This window comes from Gopherus flavomarginatus, chromosome 2 (assembly GCF_025201925.1).
Source record: "Gopherus flavomarginatus isolate rGopFla2 chromosome 2, rGopFla2.mat.asm, whole genome shotgun sequence".
NCBI classification, from domain to species: domain Eukaryota; kingdom Metazoa; phylum Chordata; order Testudines; family Testudinidae; genus Gopherus; species Gopherus flavomarginatus.
Window position 1 is genome coordinate 161,569,015 of NC_066618.1, and position 22,280 is coordinate 161,591,294.

Below are 22,280 nucleotides of genomic sequence, written 5' to 3' on the forward strand. Positions count from 1 at the left end.
TGGACAAGGGTCTGATCTCTGTGCACTGAGAAGGGGAGGGCTGGGCCTGCAGGTGCCATGCAGGCACCAAGCCAGGCAGGCAGCCAGCATTCAGGGCTACGTGCTCCGCAAGGGTCTGCACGTATCCATAGGGTGGTTGCACATGACCCTTTCTGTACCATGAGGGTGCCTGGCACAGTGGGATAATGCTCCAGGGAACACCAGACATGGGCACACTGGGACCTGTGGCCTCTCCTCCAGCAGCTGGGCTGGAGCACAGATACTGCGCTGGCCTGCCTGCCTCCCTCTCCTTTGCACCTGGCAGCCTGGTACCGGCCTGGTGCTCACCCCAGGGTCAGAACACACCCAGCTCCATGGGACTGGACAGCCTTTGAGCTCTGCTTGCCAGCGCTGTTCTGCATCTCAGTGCAGGCTCCCCATCAGGTAACCACCACCTGGGCAGGGAGCGGGGCCCTGCTACAACCGGCTTGCCTCCCCCTGCACCAGCCATGCCCTTTGCTAGACGAGCCCATAGATGTTGCAACAGCAAAGCTCTGTGGGGCAACCCTGCTCAAACCAGCTCCCTGCTCTGCACATGCACTCAGCTGCCTGCTGCAAGGGGACCTGCCAGGCCAGGGCATGGCTGCCTCAAGATCTGGCCCAAGCCCACCCACAATGCACTGCTGCCCGAGCAGCCCTGGCAGTCTCTCCTGCAAAAAAGCACCCGTCCAGGAGGCTTTGGCCTGGCTGCCCCAGCCCAAGTCAGTGCAATGTGCTGAAGGGAATCTGCTGCCCTCCAACGTCCAGCTGCCCACAGTGCACTCAAAGGGGAGAGCGGGCACTGTACTGTGCAGTGGGATCTGTCAGCCCACCTGCTGCGGCCTTCCCCTGACCTCCGAGCAACATGCCCAACCAGGCCCCAGACGGCGCTGCCAGCACCCCACCTGGGCTGGGACTACAGTGCAAACCTGGCTTCTGTGGACCTGGGGCACCCGCCCTCACCCACGTTGTATCCTGCACCCCAGAGCTGGCAGCAGGGAGAGGCCCCACTGCTGCTGGAAATCTCTCCAGGTTGCACTGGGCTGCTCAGTTAACTGGTAGGTTGGCCACAGAGCCTTCCAAGTCTGCATTGGCCCCTGGGACTAGAGGTGCCCCTCCCCCACATCCTGGCCGAATACAGAAAGGGACTAAGCCCTGCACAATCCCTATCATGAGAAGGGGGGACCCCAGAGCATCCGCCTACCTCCCTAATGGGAAGGTGCATTTCCTCCACCTCCAGAGTGTGCCCCTCTGATAGGAATGGGTATTTCCCTCATCAACCCCCTCTCTATTCTCCCACACACAGCTGTCTGTCTCTAACCCGACTCGGGTGAGTGGGACACCCCCCCTTTCCTTTAAGCCCTAGTGGTCCTGGGGAAAAAGCATACTCCTCCTCCCTCTCGGCTGCATCCACAGACCAGACACAGGAGCGGGTGGGTGCGGGGCAGGAGTGTATATATATATTATATTTTATATAGAGATCTGGTTTAATACCGTAGAGAAGCTTTACAAAGTCAGTGTACAAAGCTGTGCCAATCCCATTCCCCCTTGCAACGCCCCCAGTACCTAAGTGTGTGAGCGCCACCCCCACCCTCCCAACTGCACCCAGACACATGCACAGCTCCTGGCAGTGATCGTGAGAATGTGGCAACACAGCCATCCTACAGTATGTGTCTGTATCTTGGAGATGCCCTGGTGAGAGGTACGGGGCCGGCAACCCTGGAGTCCGAACTCTCTGCCCACTGAGCAGGAAGACGACAGGGCAAGCATCTCCCACAGCTGGGCATCCCTTAGGCCAGACTCCTTTTAAAAAACAGACTGAGAACCAAACAAGCTCATTTCTGCAGCTGGACAACCACCAGCTGGGACTGGCTGAGCAGAGGAATCTGGATTCGAACTGGTGACCTAGAGGCCAAAAGGCCACTCTTTATCCCATTCCCACCCGCTACCCTATACCTGGCAGGCTCCCTCATCGGTCTCTCTTGATTGGCTGGAGGCAACAAGAGCAGCGAAGCCGATGGGCTGGGGAGCAGCGGGAGAAAGGGCCTGGCAGCCAATCGAGGGAGGCCGAGAGCAGGACACAGCAGTGAGACTCCCAGCATGGGAGGTGGCGTTTGTGCTTGGCAGAAGCCCCGGGGATGGGGGGCAGGCAGAGCTAGGGAGCTCCAGGCCCCATGCTCTCGGGGGCAGCTCAGGACTTGGAGGAGATGGCCGTGGCAGCAATGGCGCCCTCCCTGGGGCTCTGGTAGCGCTGGCGGGCGTGCTTCTCGCAGTATAGCTCCTCGCCCACCCAGAAGTGGCCTCGCATCTTGAGGTTGAGGCCACAGTCGGCACAGATGTAGCAGGAAGGGTGGCGGTAGCGGCTCTCCTGGATCCTCACTGCCTGGGTCCTGTGGGAGACAGTGTGGACGCGGTCAGCTGGGAGGAAGAGCTGGCCAACAGCATCCCAGCTCTCCAGACGCCACTGCCCCCAGGCTCCCAGAGCTACCCCTTCAAATCCCAACAGGGTCAATGCCATCTTCCATTCTCCCAAGCTACAGCCAAGCCTTTCAAGCAACGGGTTCCTGCCTGCTCCGTGGGGACATCCCTGAACCTTCTTCTGAACTCCAGCCTCGGGCTGCTCATCATGGCATCGCTCCAACTGACTGGAGCAGCTCTCACTGCTTCAGTAACCAGTCGAGCGGGGGCGTAGCCCCAGAAGCCTTTCTGTGCGCACAGAGATGTGCGGAGAAGGGCGACTGCATGGCCAACTCCACCTCATCCCTAGGGGCTAATGCAGCCAAGCCCCATGCCTAGCCATGCTTCGACGGGCAAAAGGGCAGTAACGGTGCACGGGCTCCAGCTGCCAGGTCCATGGGTCTGAACTGCTGCAGAGCTCAGAGAAGGATGGATCCTCATCTCTAATGCTACAGACATTCGTGAAGCCTTCTCAGATGAGGAAACTGAGGCTCAGAGGGGGAACGGGACTTGCAAAGGGCATCAGTGGCGGAGGTGGAGATAGAACCCAGGAGACTGACACCCAGTTCCTGCGCTCTCATTGCTATACCAGTGCATCAGCCTTCTGTATTCTGCCAACACCATTCTGTGCCCTCACCTAGCAACATGGGCAGGGCAGGCTACTCCCCACCTGGACCACTTCCCCTTAGCCAGGAATTGAACCCAGAAGTCTGGACTCTGAGCACCAGGCTGACATCCTGTCCTGCCAGATGGAGATGAAACCTGGCCTGCAGGAGGTAGCACTGGGGGCTGGAAGGACAAGAGAGCCCGGGCTTGCTGCGAGTTCCCGACTGGGCCCTCCCCCCAGAAATCCTGGGATAAATGGAGCCATCAGCCCGAAGGGAGTTTGAGGGTCTCCGGAGTCTCCCTCCCCTGCATTAGTCACACTCACGTGATGCCGGTGCCACACTTCTCACATGTGTGCAGCTTCTGGACCCCAGCCACGGAGCTGGTGACTGGCTTGTGGGTGCTGGGGGACAGCTTGCTGGGAAAGGGGGTCGTGGTGCCCGCTAAAAAGGAGGGAAAGGGAGACATTAGGACCAAGGATGCACTCCCATGTCCACAGACCCTCCCCAGCCCTCCCCACACACTGCCCTGGACCCCAACGACTAATCTCCTCCATCCATGCAGAACCCCATACCTTGGAGACTATCACACCCTTGCCCTTGTCCTGGCCCCTCAGCTCTCCTTTTCTGGACTCCTGCCTAGTCCTCTCTCTGCCCCTCTGCTCCAGTTCCTTCCAGCCTCTGCTCACCTCCCCCATCAGTCTCCAGAGCCACCTGGAGCAGGCGGAAGGTGTTGGATTGCCGCGGAGCGGCCCGGATCTCACGGTTCTCCTGCATCATTTTGTAGACCTCGGAGTCCTCCTCCAAGCGCCGCATGGTCGGCTCTGAGTCCAGGCTGCGGAGAGAGCAGGCCCTGGTGTCTAGCAGCCCCGCTGAAGAACACAGAGCACCTAGCCATGTCCAGCCCCAGGCACCCAGCATGAGGCGGTGGGTTTGGGAGCAAGATCCTGGCCAATCAGCCCTGCTAACCACCCACTGCGTGCAGCTACCTATCTGGAAGCCTTGGTGCTCCAGAAAGGGGCAGGGGGCTCATCCCATTCCGACACACCCGCCGAAGCTCCACGCGAATCCCCGTTGTAACAAGGCAGCAGCAGCCTGGCCGCAGGCAGGGTGTTCAGACAATCCGACACCCTCAGCATGCCAGCTTGGGGACCCAGAGGTGACTGCTAACCCCCTAATCCAGAGGGGCCCCTGGGGCCACAGTCCCCTATCCCTAGGGAGGAACTGGCAGGATTCCCCTCCCCCCTTGATTCCAGCCAGGATGAGCAACCTGCAGCTCTCATACCAAGGGAGGAGACACCCCAGCAGCTGAGCTCCGCTGACAAAGCCAACTCCTCACTCCAGGCGCAGACAACTCTGTGCCCATCATCCCATCCCACCTGAGTCGTTCAGGGGGGTGCCTTTCTAGCCCACTTCCTCTGCACTTCCTCCATGAGGAAACTCAGAGGCCACAGCCCAGCCAGCACCCTGCATCCCATACACATGGCCAGCTACCCCTGCGAGTGGGAACTGGGAATTCACCCTCCTCACACCCAATACCTACCCCAGGGCCCTAGCAAGGGGGTGAGCCTGCTGCCCCTTCGGTCTCTCTGCAGGCCCAGTCTCCAGCTCTCTGCGCTGACGCGGCACTGACGCTCCCTAGCCAGGGCAACGCCCAGGCCTGCCCTGCTCCTTCCCACACACACCTGGATCAGCTGAGTTAACCCTTGCATGGCTCCCTGGGCCAGGGGAACCCCTGGGAAGCAGGCTGGGGCCTGAGATCACTGGGCAGGTATTTCCCAGCCTACCAGAGGGCTCACCCAACCCCACAACTCCACTCTCAGCCAGGGGCCCATTCTCTCCAAAGGTGCCCTACCTCACTCTCAGCTACTCCAATGCTTGGCTCCCCTCACCACCGCCATGCTTCCCGCAATGCTGGCAGACCTCAGGCCCAGCCTGTGCAGCACTTTGGCAGAGCTCAGCAGAGCAGCAGCGGGTGCCGTGGGTCTGGACAGAGGTACATTGGCAGAGCTGTGGGACTAGACTAGCAAGGGTGGGGGGTGAGGTAGGAGCAGGACACCTTTAAGGAAGCAGCTCTGGTGATGCGCCTCAATCGCAATCTGACCCCCACAACCCCAACCAGACCCAGTCTCCCCAGGCTATGCACCCCCAAACTGACCCCACAGCTCCATCCTCAATATCCCAGCTCAGGTGAGACCCAAAGAGACCCCTCCCTGGATCCAGATCCCACATGCCTCAGTCTCGAGCTACAGCCCCCTCACTGCCCTGCTGAGGCGATTCACCTCGACTCAACTCGCCCCCTTACACTCTCCAAATCAGCTCGAGGCTGGCACGGCTCTGTGAACGCCCCTTTGCCCGGAATGGCAGCATCCTCCAGGCCCTCTTTCCAGCTTGGCTTATGTCGCACTTCCCCTGGAGCCTTGTGGGTCACAGACTGTTTCCCTACAGCATCCTTTGCTCTGGGCTGGGTCACACCCCCCTCCCTGCCCAGGCCCCAGCTGGTGAGCCAGGCTTACCTGTTGCGAGGGCTGTATGAGGGCGAGGCTCTGCCCGGGGCCCTCCCCATCTCCCAGGGGCTGAGAGGGGATGGTGTGCGGTTGATCAGAGGCAGAGCTGCAACCGGAGAACTGCTTGGGTGGCAGAAGCTGCCTTGCTCCTGAGACATGAGAGAGAGAAGGAGGGAGCGTGAGGAGCCAGACAGCTACGCTAGCCTGGAAAGGGGGGAGCAGAATTTAGAGAGGGGTGGGGGGACCCAGCCTTCCCAAGCCAGAGTTCTGTTTGCTGGGCCACGGAGCCTGTCCCGATGCCTTAGCGAGGGACAAGTCGAGCTGTGGATACTAGCAAATGGGATGCCACAGGGCAGGGGTGCTTTGTGCAGACACTCAACGGGTCCATCCTGTTTTCACCCCTCAGGATACAAGAGCATGGCCTTTTCACATTCACCCAGGACTGCACTGCATGCTCCGACCACTAGAGGACGCCCTTGACCCACAGTCCAGATGTCTCCTCCCAGTTGCTGGAGGGTTTCCCAGCAGAGCAAAGGGGACCCCTCAGACCTGTGGCTCCAGGGTGGGGAGACACACGGCAACGCCCTCCCTGTCCCGCAGGGCCCTGGCCCACGATGCAGGGCTGGTTTCCGGGCCCCCCTCAGCCAGGGCATGAGCGGTGCAGAGAGGACTCTGCCTGCTGGGGGAAGTGAGAAATGGATGGATCTGCAAGAGGCAGATGCCCCATCAGCTTGCAGGGGAGATGGAGGCTCTGCTCATCCTGGCACTATGAGGTGAGCTGCACATACTCATTCCACCCCAGAGCAAGCAAAGGATGTTCTGGGTAGTCACACCCTCTTGGAGCAGGCCCTGGAAGGGGCCCTCAGCCATCCCACCAAGCCGGTGCCAGTTCCAAAGCCAGCCAGACCCTGCTCCCCTCCATGGGGAGCAGAGGGGAACGGGTCCAGCACAGCGCCCCTCCCTGCTTGCTCCCCACCCCTGCCAGAGCCCTGGCTCCTTTCTGCAAGGACCAGCCAGCTACGCAGCACCAGGCAGACATATCCCTCTCCTCCCTGTTACGGTGTTGCCTGGCACCCTCTCTGCCAGGGCTGTGTCCCTGCCCAGCATGCCTATTTCTGGGTCTGCTCTGGCCAAATCCAGGAGACACTCCCTCCCACCCCCTCCAAAAGCCTGTTATTTTAAGCCTGTGCTGCTAGCCCAGAAATGCTCCTCCAGCGGCATCTGCTCTTGTTTAACTGCCCTGTAGCCACAAGAAAGGCGAAACCCTGGATAAGTGGAAGCAAATGTTTCTGGGAGAAAGACTCGACAGAGCACACCCCTACAAGCCAGCAGAGCCTGGCTGCTCAGCCTTCCCTCCAAGGAGGAAAGTAGAGGGCTCTGGTCAGCTTCCCCAGGGGCAGGGGATCTGGCTGGCTCAGATCTCTGCAAGGAGCCAAGCACAGAGCCCATGAGTGTGTACCTGTGCCACGTGCACAGCAGCTCTCGGGTTCCCTGGCCCCAGAGCGGCCCAATACAGATCACTGTGCTGATTAATCCCTTAGAGACTCTCTCTGCAGTTCCACCTGCACTTCAAGCATCCCCCCTCCCATCAGCGACACTCCAGCCAAATCAATGTGCCTCACGCCAGCCCCTGCAGTTAACTCGAGCGTCCCAAAGATAGACCCTTGGGGGACTGGGGGATGTCACTGGGAGGGCCGCCCAAAGGGGGGGCAAGTGGGGCAATTTGCCCCAGGCCCTCACGAGAGTTTTTCGGGGCCCCTGGAGTGGGGTCCTTCACTCGCTCTGGGGGCCCCAGAAAACTCTCGCGGGGCCCGGGACCCTGGAGCTTCTTCCGCTCTGGGTATTCGCAGCCGAATTACTGCCAAAGCGGGACCCGCTGCCGAAGTGCCGGGTCTTCGGTAGTAATTCGGCAGCGGGGGGGGGGCCCCCGCCACACGTCTTCGGGGCACTTCGGCAGCGGGTCCCGGAGCAGAAGGACTCCCTGCTGCCGAATTACCGCCGAAGCAGAGACCCCCTGCCGCCAAAGATCCCAGGTCCCCTGAATCCTCTGGGTGGCCCTGGTCATCAGGAATCAAGAGACAGGCAGGTTCGGGGGGGGATGGTCTAGCCTCTGGGGCCCTGGATGCACTGTTGGCAGCTGCTTAGCTCTTCCTAGCAGCAAAGGAGCCATGTGGCTCAGGGAAAGCATCCCTGCCCAGCTCCCACTCACTGGGGTCCTGTCTCCCCATCTCTGATCCCACCCGCAGGGCCCCAGCTCTGGTGTGGCCTCCAGGCAGGGAGGAGCCCACCAGAGCCCAGAGATCAAAGCAAATAAACGCTGGGAAGGAACGAAAGAACAAACCAGCAGGGGAAGCCAAGGGTCTGCTGGGGCCGAGCTGGCTGCCAGCTGGAACAGGCCACGCTCCGGGGCCACCGCGCTTCCCAATTTGGGCTTGAAAAATATCCCCAGCCCCAAGAAAATAAAGAGAGCTGGGGAGGGAGAGGGCCCCCGGAGTCAGCGGCTGCCACGGAGCCGGAGCCAGGAGGAACAAGCAGCAGCAGCGCCCAGACCCAGGAGAAACATGCTGAAGAGGATGGGAGCCAAGAAAATGCTGGGCCAAGGCGAAGTGGGGTGTGCTAGGATGTGGCTCCAGGCACTATGCCACTGGAGTGCACACAATAGGCCCCCCATGGGAAAGGGGAGGCACAGGGTGTAAGATATGATAGAGTCCAGGAGCCAGACCCCCTGGTGGGACACATGCCTCCCAGCACGTCACCCCAGGTGTAGGTTTGGCTAGAAAGTCGACTGGAGACTTGCACTGCAACTGGCCTGGGCCACACTGTCCAGGCACCTCTGGGATAGGGAAGGATGTACATGGAGCCAGTGGCGAGGGGCAGGGAACGGAGCCCATCACCCCAGGAGCAGCAGGAGGATGCAGCCCCTTGGAGCCAGGCTCTGCTGAGCCCCGGCAGGGCGGGTAACTGGGGCTCATGGCTCAGGTGCCAGACTGCAGCTCCCCAGCCCTGAACTCCCTGGACCTGCAACTGTGGTGCCAGTGTGGCCTGGCTATCAGCACAAAGAACACACCCAGGACAGGGGAGGGGCACTGGGGCAGGCAGCATCCAGCAACGAGGGTGGGCTTTGAACAGAGACTGAACAGCACCTCCGAGAGGTAATGGAGCAAGCAGCTCCTCCAGGGAAGAGGAGCGGCTCCCAGGACCCAGCGAGTGTCTTTGTGGAGGCAGCCTCCCCTGCCAACGCCCCTGCCTTGCATGCCCACGGGAGAGCAGCAGTATCTCCTCAAACTGGTTTTGCCTCCCCAGCCCTGAGCCGTTGCCTCGGAGACGCCAGGTAGAAACAGGCAAACATCCCCAGCCAGGTGCATTGCTGCCTGCAGGGACAGAGGTGGGAGCTAGATGCCTTCCTAACGGGGCCCAGCACATGGCCTCAAGGGGGCAGCTGAGGTGAGGCAACATGGACGCCAAAGCCCTCGCTCCGCCAGGAGGGTCCCTCTGGGGCAGGACAGGAACATGGAGGCTGGATGGAGGTGGCGGGAAAAGCTGGATGGACCAAGGGAGGAGCAGTCACAGCGCCAACAGCTGATGTGAAAACCCCAACCCCCTCCGGCAGTGAAATCCCCTCCTGTTGCCACAATGGAGCTCTTCCTCAATCCTATAAATACACCTGGACCCGGACCCAGAGTCAACACCGGGAGGGAAGGGAAAAATGCGACAAGGAAAAATATCCCAGGAGACAGGCGCTGAGTCTATGAGAGGTGGCAAAGGGCTGGTGCAGATGGACAGACCACACCAATGAGTAGGACAGGGAAGGCAGTAGCCCTCCCCTGGAGCACTCAAGTCAGCAACGCCCAATGGTAGCACGTTTCAGATTGCTGCAAAATGGGTGGTTAGCCTGTAGGACTCGCTGCCACAAGATATTGCTGGGGCCAAGAGCTCAGCAGGACTATGAAAACGGACTGGACTTTGCTACGGTGACAATGTCCAGTTATTCCATCTGATAAAAAAGGGACAGCCACCGACAGGCATTGCCAGCTGTGCCCCTGGCACCCTGCTCCCCCTGCGTTCAGAAAGGAAGCATCCCAAACCCTGGGGAGGAGGGGGGGAATTGGAGGACCTTGTGTCATTGGCCCCACACAGGGCATCATGAGGCTTCCTGCAGTGGCCCAGGCAGGGGAAAGAGACAACACACCTCAGACTCTCTCTCACACACACACACACACACCCCTCCGCGCCAGCACAACGACAGGTTCCACGGTGTGAAGCCAACACCTGCCCCCTGCAGCGTCACACCCCAGCTCGATGGCAGGGGGAATCCCCCCCAACACAGAACGCTTGCAGCTGGGATACTGTTACCCCAGCACCCTCCTGCTCACCTGTCTGCTGCTTGGACGCTGGTGCCTGTGGGGTGAGGGGGAGCGATCCTCAAAGACACTGGGAGAACTGGCCAGCGACTGGAAGCTGAAAGGGGGAAAAAAGTCTATGGGAAACCCATTCACAGGGGGATCACAAAAAGGGATCAGCTGTACCCCATCACAAATCCACCCTGCCAGCCCCCCACATCTGTGCCATTCAAAGCCAGATGTGTGGCACGCCCACCCCACTCCTATCTGCCAGTGCTCATGTGACAAACTGGGAATGTTCTTAATGTTTTCTCTGAATACTGTGTTGGTGCCTCAGTGTCCTCAATGTAGTTCTTAATATCTAGGTGGCGGAATAAGGGTGTGTGATTGCTGCAGAGGAAGGGGCCAGTGCATCTAAATGCCTGGCACTCAGTCTCCTAGCAACATGCCTGGGCCCCTTCTCTGCAAAAGTGCCAGCTGAAGGTGTTGGAGACAAAGAGGTCAGGTGACCTCCTGGCCCGGGAAAGGGGCTGAGCAGAGAGGAGGGTCTGGAGGGGGTGGTTAGTCTGGAGCTGGCTGAGGATGAGAATGAAGTGCAGATGTGGGGGTCTGGCTCACTGCCCCCCAGAATGGACCCAGCCAAGGGGTCCGGCTTGTGGTACCTACAAGCTCTGTTTTAGACCCTGTTCCTGTTATCGAATAAACCTCTGTTTTACTGGCTGGCTGAGAGTCATGTCTGACTGCAAAGTGGGGGTGCAGGACCCTGTAGCTTCCCCAGGACCCCGCTGGGGCGGGCTCACTGTGGGAAGCGCACGGAGGGGCAGAGGATGCTGAATGCTCCAAGGAGAGACCCAGGAGGTGAAGACGTGTGAGCTTCTTGCCCTGAACAAGTCTGCTCCAAGGGAGAGGAGGCTCCCCAAAGTCCTGACTGGCTTGGTGGGGAGCAGTTCCAGAGCATCGCCTGGTGACTCCGTGACAGCTCATCACTCCAGCCATGAGCCTCTACCTCTCCCTGGTTCTGGGCCTTACCTGCGGCTGCTCACCACCGTCTCCACTCTGCCCTCGGAGGGCAGGCTGGGCCTCTGGGGGCTATAGGGGCTGCCGGGTTGGTACCCGGGTGACGAGGATGAGAAGGGGCTGCAGGGCCGGGGACTGAGGGACGCCGGGCTGGAGTAGGAGGACCTCGCCGAGCCCTGGCTGTCATCCCTGGTTCGTACCACATCCTGGGGAAAGATACTGTCAGCCAAGAGGGCAGGGGGATGGAGCCACCCCACACACCAGTCAGGATGGCCTGGCTCCCCATCACTCTTCCTCCTTTGGGGTTGAGCAGGAAGGACCCTTGTGTGGGGAGAGGCCTTGGGGTGGGGAAAGGCAGCCATGCCCTGAAATCTAGCCCATGGCCATTAACAGGCATAGCACCCTCCCCCCTACAGGCAGGGCTTGGGGCCAAGACATGGGGCTCCTGCTGCCAGGTGGGGCTGGATGTTTCCACTCTCCCCAGGGTCTGGGGAAGGACCTGGTGGTGAACTGGGGATGTGGGGAGGTCGTCTCACCTGGAACCGCATGGCCAACATCTCTGGGGAACTCTCACCGTTGGTCTGGCCGGGAGAGAACAACTGGGACCTGAGGGCAGTGCAAAGAGGGAGGGAGAGAGAGAGAGAGAGATCAGCCTGGCTGGCCCCCATTCCTCCTTGGGATGACACCCAGGACCAGAGAAGGCAGCTGGCTAGTTATCCCCTCTCATGCCCTGCCCTGAGGCCATGTTCCTTGCTATACTGTGTCTGACAGACTGCAGCAACTACCCTCCCCGTGGGAAAGCGGAAGGAGGATAAACTGGGGGCACAGGCCTGGGACACAGGAGACCCAACGTTTACTCCCTGCTCTGCCACAGACTCTGCACCCTCAGTCCCCATCTGTCCAACAGGGTAACATTAATAACCCATCATCTTGTTTATTTGGCTGATAAGAAACAGCCCGTTCCACAGTGAGCTATTTATGCACAGCACCTTGCGCAACGGGGCCCTGATTCCAGTGGGGGCCTCAAGGCGCTACCATAACAGTCTCCCTGTCAGCGAGGAAGAACTCGGCTCACCCCAGAGGCCTCGCTCCACCCAGCACGCCCCCTGTCCAGGGACCTAGAGAGCGACAGTTAGAAGACAAGGGTTAAGAGGACTTCTTCCACTCCTGCTCCTGGTCCCAGCCCAGATGCGCTGGACGCAGTGCCAGCCCCGGAGGCCAGGTGGAGGGAGGAGGAGAATACAGGGTTGCTTTATATTCTCTTCCTCTCTCAGCAGGAACCCACTGGGGGCTTTGATGTAGCCAGGAGCTGGAATTCATTAAGGGCAGTTAAATGGAGGGGTATAAATGGGACCATAGAAATGCAACATGACAGGGAAGATGAGAGGAGTCATCCTCCAACATCCCATACGCCCGTCAGCAGAGGTGCAGGGTGCTGGGAAGGTCCCCCGAGTTGTGAAGCCTGGGCCCAGCCCCAAAGGGGTCAGAATATAGGGACCAGCACTCCACCCAGGGAAAGGGGCCACGTGGGGTTAGCCCCAGCCAGCAGGACACAGAGCAGACTGCAGGTGTCTGCTTGCCTCACACACACACAGGCAGACACGCCCAATGGCAGCAAAAGGGCACGTTGCTTTCACAGAGGGACAGAGCCAGCTCCCGGGGTGAGGGTTGGTAAGTTGGGGGCAGCTACTCAGGTGGGGCACTACTCTCCCCTGCGCTCAAGGGCTGCAGACAGCTGTGGCCAGGGGGTGAAGAGCCAGAGCAGGAGAGGGGAAGGGCCAGCAGCCAGGGGATGAAGAGGCATGGCTCCCCACCCTGGGGACCCAGCAGAAGCACAGGGACAGCAGGCTGGCTCTCAGGGCAGGCGGGGAAGGGAAGAAGATGAGCCAAAGGGCCTGGAATGAGAGGAATGCTGCCTCCTGAGCTGCTCTGGCTGGGTTTGTGGGTCTTGGGCTACTTCCAAGATACCATGAGGGTTTCCCACCCTTTGTCAGGAACCCGCTGCACGTCCCAGTCAGCTTGAGAGGGGGAGAGGACACAGCACTGAGCAGAGAGGCAGCCAAGAGAGATGGGCTGGCGAGAGAAAGGGGCTTCATGTATGTAGGAGGGGCCTCTTGGGCAGGCAGCTCCCCAGGAGCTTATGCCCCAGCAATGGTGAAACTAGGCTGCACAGGCCTGTGCAAGTGTGACTGCATGGAAGCTTGTGCGCACAGACATTTGAGCTGCAACTGCTGAGCGGGGATGCGAGCGAGCATCCAGGCTCCGTGACCTGCTGCAGGAGAGGCTGATCAGGGCAAGGCGGGGGCTCAGCCCAGGATTTTGCCTGGCGCTCCCAGGCACGTCCTCACCCTACAGTGCAACACCTGGGGCAGCAGGCCAGGCAGATTCCCTTGCCAAACAATCCTTTGCAAGCACTGCAGATGGCGGGGGAGGGCAAGAGGAAGCCATGAGTCAGGCTGGCATGTGGCCGCACCCGGGTCAGCAGCGAGGTATTTATAGGATGCGCCCATCACCCCCCGCCCAAAGACAACTTCACGTTCTGGACAGTAAGAGTCATCAGGAGACAGTGGAAAGAAACTTCACCTCCCCACTGGGGCAGGGCCCAGCTTCAGGGGAAAGACAGTGCCTGGCCTCCCCTTTCACTGGGTCTGGCTTAGACTGTAAGCACCACACACGCTTCGGGCAGCGTCAATACAGCTGCTGCAGCCAGCTCATCTGGGACAAGCAGGTGAATCAGGGAGGGTCATGCAGAGCCAGCCCAGTGGTGACTGGATTGACAGACCTGCCACACAGAGTCCCTGTCCTGCAGCCTGGCCATCCGGGGGGGCCGTGTCCAGCTCCAGCTTCTGTTGACTGGGGCCTGCCTCATGCTGCAAGGGGCTGTCATAGAATACCTCTCACCTGCCCCTCCCAGAGGGCAGAGGCTTGCTGGAACCAGTCAGACCTGGACTGCAGGGCGGTAGCTGGCAAAGCTGCCTGCTCTGTCGTGCGCACAGCATGCTGGTTTTTAGAAGCAGCCTAAAGGCCCCCTGAGGCCAACAGCCGAGATGGCGCCTCCCGAAGCAGGGAGGAACAGACACCCTGTGCCTGGCACAGCCCCACCCTACAGAACCCCAGCCCTGCTCTGCATGCCGCCCAAGCCACAGCTCTATGCCCAGCATGCCCCTGCCTCAGAAGCACAGCACAGCTGATCCCCTCACCCTGCCCCAGAGCCACCCAGAACACAGCATGCCCACCCCGCATAGCATGCTAGAGCCACCCACCCACCCAGGAGCCACATCTCTGTGCCCAGCATGCCCCCCGGCCCTCAGAGCTGCAGCATCAAGCCTGGCACAGGACCCCAAAGCAGTGATCCGCAGGATTTAGCAACGATACCAGGGCAAGACTCCCTGTATTCCAGCCTTGTATCCCCCATACAGGCCTCTGCTGCTCCATGTAAACAGAGGGAGCTGGAGCCCTGCACACCGCTCAACCTTTGCCCAGGCTGGCATGCTTCCACCACTGAGGGGCAGGGGGGAATAACCCTCATCCCTGGCTCCACATCCTGTCCATGCAGGAGGTGTAGGCAGGAGCAGTACAGGGCTGAGCCCTGGTAAGGGCATATTGTATTGGGACATAAATAGTGCTGTACTGATTTGTTAACTAACCCCCAGCCCTCCAGGAGAGGTGTAGGGATCATTACCCCACCATGCACAGCAGGGGAAACTGAGGCACATAGGGGGTCAGTAACTTGCCCAAGGCTAGTCAGTGAATCAGTGGCAGAGCCGGGAAGAGAACCTAGGAGTCATGACTCACAGCTCTAACCCTTAGGCCTTGCTGCTGTGATGAAAAGAGCCTGGATGGATCCTGCTGGAGTGATTGCTAGTTTGAACTTGCAGAACTCCAGATTCCTCCACACTCTTCTCCATGGCACCACAAACCCCTGACACCCCACCCGGATGCTGTACCGCTCCCCAGCACATGGAGACTGGGGGGTTGTGGGGGGGGGGAATAGCAAAGCCAGGCCCTCGACCAGATCCCTGCCCTGCTGAGGAACAGGAAGCAGCACAGTGCGGATGCAGGCAAGTGGATCTCACCTGTCCACTTGAAGCTGGAGCCGGCCGGAGCTCTGCTTGATCTTGTTCTGCGCCTCCACATTGAGCATGTTGGCCGTGCTGTGGCCATTGATAGAGACGATGACGTCACCAGGTCGGAGGTCCCCTGCAGCTGCCTTCCCGTGCTCTGTCACCTGCGCAGCAAGTGGGCGGGGGAGAACACCCAGGCATTACTGCAGAGAAACAAACCACCCTGGGGGAGACACAATGCCAGAGGCAGAGACTTGCCAGCCACCTCCAGCATACCACGGCACAGAAGAGACTGCCACCCTCACCCAAGGAGCAGCGAGAGGAGAGGAGGAGATAAGCAGGGGGCCTTCCCAACCTGCTCTGAACAGATGACACACACTGGCCCAAGCTTAGCCCTGCTTGGGGCTTGCAGTTACCGTCAGCTACCGCCACGCCACCAGCTTCAGCTTTTTCCCCAGCTTGGCTTCTCTGTGGGACCTCTTCCAGCCCAGCCTCCGGCCCTGCCCACGGTTGGCCAGAACACACTTGCTGTCACACTCTGCAGTGAGGAGGAGCCCAAAGGGATGGTCAAACCCTGCAAGTCAGCAGCGATTTCTCCACATGCCCCTGGCCCAGGCTGGCTCAGAGGAGCCCTACACTCCACTCAGGGGCCTAGAGCTTTCGCCCCCAGACTGGAAGTTCCCAGACATCGTACCTAGACCAGGCAGGTGGGGCGGAAAACCATCCCTGACCTGGAAACCAGACAGCATCCAAATACCCTGCAGCCCTTGGGAAGCGGCTGTCAAAATGGGGCCACAGTGTAGGGAGTAGACCTGGGGCACAGGACACTGCAGAGTTTTAGAGTGGCTATCTGCTAACCCTGTGGGTGAGACTCCCCAGGCACCCCTCTCCCACCACCAACACTACATGCCTTACTCTCTGGTCAGTGCTCAGCCAAGCTGGGCAACATTTCCTTTTATCCCCCTCCAACACTGTGCAGTCCCATGCATGACTATCCCAGTCCTGCCCTGAATACAGATTCATTCATTTCCTTGTGGGCTTCTTCTACAGTGCTCTCATTGCAGTCTTCATTCTTTGCAAACACTAATTAACAAATTCACAGAGCCCGAGAGGCGAGGGGTGGTATTCCTCCCTCACCCTCATCTTATAGGTGCGAAAACTAGGCACAAAGGTTAAAGCCAAAATTGTCAGCTAATTTTGGGTGTCCAATTTGAGACGCCTGGGGCCTGATTTGTCAGCATACTTAGCAACACGTAGCATGTTATATGCTTACAGCCCAGCTCCCAACTGACTTCAGGCAAAAGCTGGGAGTGCTCAGCACTTCTGCTTATCTGGTCTCAAGTCAGGCACCCAGAAAATGAGGAACACACAATTACTGACCATCTGTCAAACAAATGTCCAGTTTAAGTGACTTTCCCAGCATCACACAGGAACTCTGTGGCAGAGGCAGGGATAGACTCCAGGTCTCCAGGACTGTATTCAACTACCTTACCTAGGAGACCATCCTCCCTCTTCCTGCAGCCTCCTGCCTCATTCACTACACATCTGCCAACCTCTGCACCAAACGAGGCAAATTCCATTCTCAGAAATGGCTGAACCATTTTAGCCAAAGCTTTCCAAAAAAGTTCAGCCTGAGACAGCCAGTCAGCATGGAAGATATCAGCCCGAAGGCTTAAAGTTTGGCTTTGGAAAACAGGGCCTTAGAATGGGAAATGTCCAGCAACCTTAACAGTAGGCCTCGCTACCTGCGCCACCTACAATAAAGTAACACGAATCTAATGCTGCGGAAAGATGCCAGAGCGAAAGCCACAGGGCGTAAAAGCTTCTGAAAATCCACAGTGAAGCACAGGACGAGTCCTGTCTTGCCAATGTGCCTCAAGCCCTGATTCAGAGGGACCCCCTCCTAAGGTTGGGGGAGGGTGTGGAATCTCCGTTCCACCTAGTCCTTGGCCTCTCTGCTGAGGCGGGAAGGGCTCTCAGTCACAGCCAGCCTGCTCACAGGTCCCAGCTGGTGACTTGGAGGCAGAAGGCCCCACCTCCTGATTGAGGCCAGGTTTACAGTGGACACCAAGGCCAAGGCTAGAACAACAACAGAGAGACTCCTCTTAGCTGGGGGCGACATTAGGGCCCATTGTTTTTCTCCGCACACGTGCACCACAGGGACTTCTAGCCTGTTCCCACAGAGCAGGATTCCTCAAGGACGGTAAACAGGATCTGCTCCCAGGTCCCTTGGCACCAAGCCCACTCAGCGGGGAGCTGGCTTCCTCTGCAGCCCCTGCCCTTCGCCGATGAGAGAGCAAGGGGCGGCAGCACGGGGGGATGGAGAGGACAGCATGCCAGCAGAAAGATGCGCAAGAGCCAGCTAGATTATACTAGGGAGCCATGGGGAAATCCACAGGGAGCTCACCCCAGGATTAAGCCTGCCAGACCCCACACCAACGGGGAGCTGCACCCAGTGCCTGGGCTCTCCCCTTTCAGATCCCCACAGGAAGGCACCTGCAGCGTCCCTGCCAGGGGACAGCCTCCCACTCTCTGTGGCTTCTTTACCTCACCTCCTGGACTGGCTGCTCTCCTTGAACCACTGCACATGCCATTTGGCAGGGAGAGCCATAACTCCCCGGGGCGCCCCAGCTCCCATTCCAGCAGCTACTCCCAGAACACAAAGCCATGCACAGCTTGGGGCCTGGCTGCCACCTTCTCTGCATGCCACCAGCCAAGATCCCTTTGCCGAGACCCCAGACGCACCCTCAGGCCGCTCCCAGACTAGGCTTTGGAAGGTGTTCGCTATTTATTAGCCTAGCCTGGACAAGGCAGTGTGCCTTGACATGGGTTTAACTGGACACGGCACATCCTGGGGGGAGCCTAGCTTGAACTTGGCCAGTTTAACACGCCTGCACTAGGCTGCTAACCTGGGTTGTCTAGCCTAGGATTTGGAAGCATTAGCTAAATCCTCAGAGCCGCAGCCGAGCAAGCTGCTCCCCTTGCCAGCCCATCAGAGCCTATTCACCTCCAGAGCACAGGCAACGCTCACCCTCTCATCCAAGGTGCTTGTGCAAGGCCATACAGGGATTCAGGGCCAAGATTAAAACCCAGGAGTCCTGGCTCCCAGCGCCCCGCTGCACCAGTGCCTAGAGCACACTCCAGCACAAGCAGACAAACCCCAGGACATAAGCATGTGGATGCTCCTACCTTGGACACAATGATGGGCTTCCTGAAGTCCCTTCCTCCTGTGATACGGAAGCCCCAGGGGGCCGGGCCGGTCAGATTCACCGTCACTGACATGGCGAGGCCACCAGCCGCAGGCTGGGCAGCGCAGCACCACCTGGAGGAAGATCTGAAAATGGAATGAGGCCAGAGCATCAGGGCTGGGGTGAGGAAATCCAGGGGGCAGCGAGGGACAAGCTGAAACAGCAGAAGGAGCACTTTAGGCTCTTGGGGAGTCCAGGGCTGAGAGAGAGAATCTTTTTTTGCCTCACCCAAAGCAGGTCAGTGGCAGGAACAGCAGTAGAACCCAGGAGTCCTGGTTCTAGTCCCACTGCTCTAAGCCACTAGATCCCACTCCCCTTCCAGAGGTAGAAATGGAACCAGAAATCCTGACTCCCACCCCATCCCAACACCAAGCATTAGATCCCACGCCCCTCCCAGAGCCAGGAACAGAAGCCAGGAGTCCTGACTCCCAGTCCCCCTCCTCCAATCCCAAAATCAAAGCTAGAAGGGCTGCCAAGCAGTAATCAGGGCCCTCACCCTGGCTAGTCCCAGCGCTGCCCTCTCTCGCAGGGCAATCGGCACACTAATTTCATTCGCCCGGCCACTCTTTCCTTCCGGGGAGGGCAGCTGCGAGACATAGAGATGTGTCTTGCGCTGTCACAGGTTGGTGCTAACAGCCTCTGCCTTCCCCTTGCAGACCTGAGACCAGCCAATAAGGCTGACAGTTTCCTTTCCTAACCACAAGCAGCTGGGGCGGATGGAGGGGGCTCCCTGCAAAGAAACACACTGTGGGCGCCCCACCCAGCCAGAAAGGGCACAGAGAATAGAGACAGGGACACTCTGGCATCACCCTGCAGAGGGATCAGGCACACTGGGAAGGCACTGGCCGGATGGTGCCAGTATCAACCCAGCATTGCAGGTGGCAAATTAGTCTCGTTCTGAGGCTGCCCCCTACACACCTCGAGGCCCTTTTGCAATCCAGAAAATTGGTGCACTGGCAGAGGCATTGACTGGTAAACACAACACCTGTGGGGTGAGCCAGCACACTATGGGGATGGGGGGGCATCACACATACAGCAGGGCTTGGGGCAGATGGGGAGGCCAAGGTGACCAAGCCAGCTTCAGGAAGGAAACCAGCTAAGAACCCTGCTGTGACCCCAGGGAACAGGGACCCAGACATGGCACAGGAGTTGGCATAGCCAGGGTCCAGAGAGGAGTGAACCTAGGGCAGGGGGGCCTAGGGAGAGCAGGGCCAGGCTGTAGGACCAGAGCCTATGGAATATGGCTTGGAGAGGTGGCAGAATGGATAGCAAGGATGGTGCTATTGGCAAGGTAGTGAGGATTGGGGGGTGGGGAGAGGTGGTCAAGAGCATGTGTTGGAGAGGAGAGGACCACAGGACTGGCAAGAGGCAGATGGTAATAGGCAGAAGATCACTGACACTTGAGCAGAAGGGAGATAATGGGAGCAGAGACTGAACAGCTGCCAGTATCGGGGCGGGGGGGGGGGGGAGGGAGGGTCAGAAGAGGTCTTGGCTGGTCAGTGCTGTAGGCCTGAGCCAGGCAGCCCTCCCACCCCCTGCACTGCAGGAAGCAGTGACAAGACAATGCAGGAAGTTTGCAGCCACAGGTTTGAGTCATTTGTTCCTGTGGCTCAGTAGAAGCTTTTCAGCTCAGAGAGGATGCTGGGCTGACACCTCTATGTGTCGACACTGCCCCCCACCAAGACAGGCTGTGGCGGTCGGGGCGAGGAGAGACCATCTTGGTGGGACGGCACAACAGCCCGGGGCGAGGAGAGACCATCTTGGTGGGACGGCACAACAGCCCAGGACTCTCAGCGAGGCAGCTTGGCGGGGCCACCCCAAAGAACACACGAAGAGTTGGACCTGGGCAGCACCACGGGGGGGCAGGGGAGAGGAGGCTGAGTTATCCCATTTAGTGCTGCTCGCATCCCAGCCCACTTTGTGCATCGTCTTCCAACTGAGGAAGGCAGAAAGGCCCCTGTCCCCTCCAGCACCCAAAGGAGCAATCCACCTGGCATTGCTCCTATCCCGTGGGGTCAGCCCCACTGCACAGCCCCAGGGATGACCCGATGCTCCGCTCCCCCATGTCTGAGCAGCTGGAGTCAATAGGTCAGACGCAGCCCCAAGCACTCCTGAGCACTGCAAGCCTACACCACAGGCAGACCCCCTCCCTGGGGAGGTTAGGTTCACATGCAGCTTGGCAGAAAGGGAGGAAGCGGGGCTAGTGGCTGGCTGGCCCTGACACCTCTTCCATAACCGTCAGGGAAACATCTTAAAAATCCCAGGCGCACAAAGAGGGGCTTGAGAAACCGCTAGGAAGAATTTCCTGTGCTTGGCTTTGCAGCGCCAGTAAGAAGCGCCTCCCCCCCCCCCCCCAACACACACACACACACACCAGATACAGACATGCCCTGTGCCTGGCAGTCCTCTCTGGACTTCAGCAGGGCCCCCATGAGTGAAGGGGGTGGGAGAGGCAGGGAGGGGGAGAAAGGCTGAAACCACCCACCCCGCCCAGCAGCAGGGTGGGCCTGTGTGCCTATGTGCACCCAGGCAGCCATCCCAGAGGCAGGACAGGGGCACAGGGAGCCCCTTTGCTTGTGACACTCAGAACGAAATGGGACAAAGCACTAGGAAGGGTCCCCTCTTGGCACCCAACATCTCTGACCTCCGTGCCCCGCAGACACATCCGCTACTTCACCCCTGCGAACTCACCAGGGACTGGCGCATACCCAGAGGCATGACTTGAGGCACGGGGGAGACACAAGGTGCTGGGCGACGAGCAGAGAGAGCCACCTCCGTTAGCATGAGGAAGCCTGTGGCTCGTACATTACCTGGGCAGCACGGCAGAGGGAGAGATTGCTCCTGGGTGCATGATACCTTGGCATCAGCAGTCAGGCTGGATTAGCTCCCTGCAGGGCAACTGGAGGGGTGACAATAGGTGGCAAGAGGATGCCAGGGCAGCAGGGAATGGGGCTGTCTTTGAATAAAGAGCCAGGGCAAAGCTTGATTGGCCACGGGGGCATGCGAGCACCCTGTCAGGGAGCGGGGGCAATGGGCTGAGGAGGAGCCAGGCCTCCTGCAGCCAAGGTGCTCTCGGTGCCCATCTTCCCCCCACATGAGGAGACAGGCTAGTTACTAGACAATCCCAGAATAGCTCCAGCCCTGGCTCCCCGCCGCAGACCAGCCTGTCATCACCCTGCAGTCCTAAAGCCCGAGAGACGCTTTCCAAGTCTGCAGCGCAGCGGGCAGGGGTCAGAGTCCAGAGCCCAGGCAAGGCTTGAAGCTGCTGGCTGGGCAGGGACGCTCCCAGGGTCCAGGACACCTGCAAGGAGAGGCCAGAGCATCTGCGGCCCCTGCCAGCTCCTCTTACCCAAGGGCTGGACGAGAGCCCCCTGCCAGCGTGTGCCTGCAGCCCTTGCCCGCCCCGGGTGCCCCCACCACCAGAACCCCAGCGCGGGGGAGGAGGCAGGCTGGGGGGCAGGGTAAGGTGACCAGATAGCAAGTGGGACCTTTTTCAGGGAGCATGAGGGCAGAGTTGCATATATAAGACAAAGCCCCAATAGCCAGGCAGCCTAGGGCAGGAGCCAGAGCAGCCCAGGAATCCCAGCGAAGCAGCTGCCCTGAGCACAGCCCCCCAGGCGGGCTCTCCCTGCACCCCGACAGCAGCCCGGGCCACTCACCTCGGGGCAGAGACGCTGCTTCTCCCTGGGCTTCCCGGCCCGATGCGATGCGGAGCGACCAGCCCCCGCTCGCGGGCTCCCAGCCCAGCCGCTCTCGGCCCGGCGAGCAGACGGCCCAACCCGCGGTGTCCTTCGCAGGGACAGCCCGGCGCTAGCAGCCTCCTCCCGCCCCGTGGGCAGGGGCTGGCCGCTCGGCTAATGAGACAATTGGAGCGGCATGGGCGAGCTGGCCCAGCGGCGCCACCTAGCGACGCAGCCCCGCCCCTGCCGCCCGGCTCGGACGCCCGCGGTCCCTCGGGTGGATCCCCGGCACAGGGTCTCTCTGGAGCCAGGCAGCGGGAGCTTGCACACGGCCCAGCAGCTGG

The 22,280-nt window shown here is 59.8% G+C and overlaps 1 protein-coding gene across 2 annotated transcripts; it reads right to left on the reverse strand.

The window, feature by feature from the left end:
* Positions 1 to 1,469: 1,469 nt before the first annotated feature.
* On the reverse strand, positions 1,470 to 21,974 carry PDLIM2 (PDZ and LIM domain 2). Of its 2 annotated transcripts, none has more exons than XM_050940167.1 (10): positions 21,916 to 21,974; positions 18,198 to 18,342; positions 15,021 to 15,172; positions 11,481 to 11,550; positions 10,957 to 11,150; positions 9,961 to 10,045; positions 5,597 to 5,736; positions 3,770 to 3,915; positions 3,407 to 3,524; positions 1,470 to 2,408 (listed from the first exon to the last, which is right to left on the reverse strand). In XM_050940167.1, exons 2-10 carry the CDS (start codon positions 18,288 to 18,290, stop codon positions 2,210 to 2,212), a joined length of 1,197 nt encoding a protein of 398 aa, XP_050796124.1. In that variant the 5' UTR covers positions 18,291 to 18,342; positions 21,916 to 21,974; the 3' UTR covers positions 1,470 to 2,209. The 2 variants fall into 2 exon arrangements, with proteins under 2 accessions (XP_050796124.1, XP_050796123.1); XM_050940166.1 differs by lacking the exon at positions 21,916 to 21,974 and adding an exon at positions 18,753 to 18,999.
* Positions 21,975 to 22,280: the final 306 nt, after the last annotated feature.

Coding starts and splice junctions, on each gene's coding strand:
- PDLIM2 (XM_050940167.1), bottom strand. CDS start 18,290: ATGTCAGTGACGGTGAATCTGACCGGCCCGGCCCCCTGGGGCTTCCGT. Junction 11,551..15,020: donor CTCCAGCTTCAAGTGGACAG/GTGAGATCCACT, acceptor CACTGCCCTCAG/GTCCCAGTTGTTCTCTCCCG. Junction 10,046..10,956: donor ACGGTGGTGAGCAGCCGCAG/GTAAGGCCCAGA, acceptor TCCCCCTTTCAG/CTTCCAGTCGCTGGCCAGTT.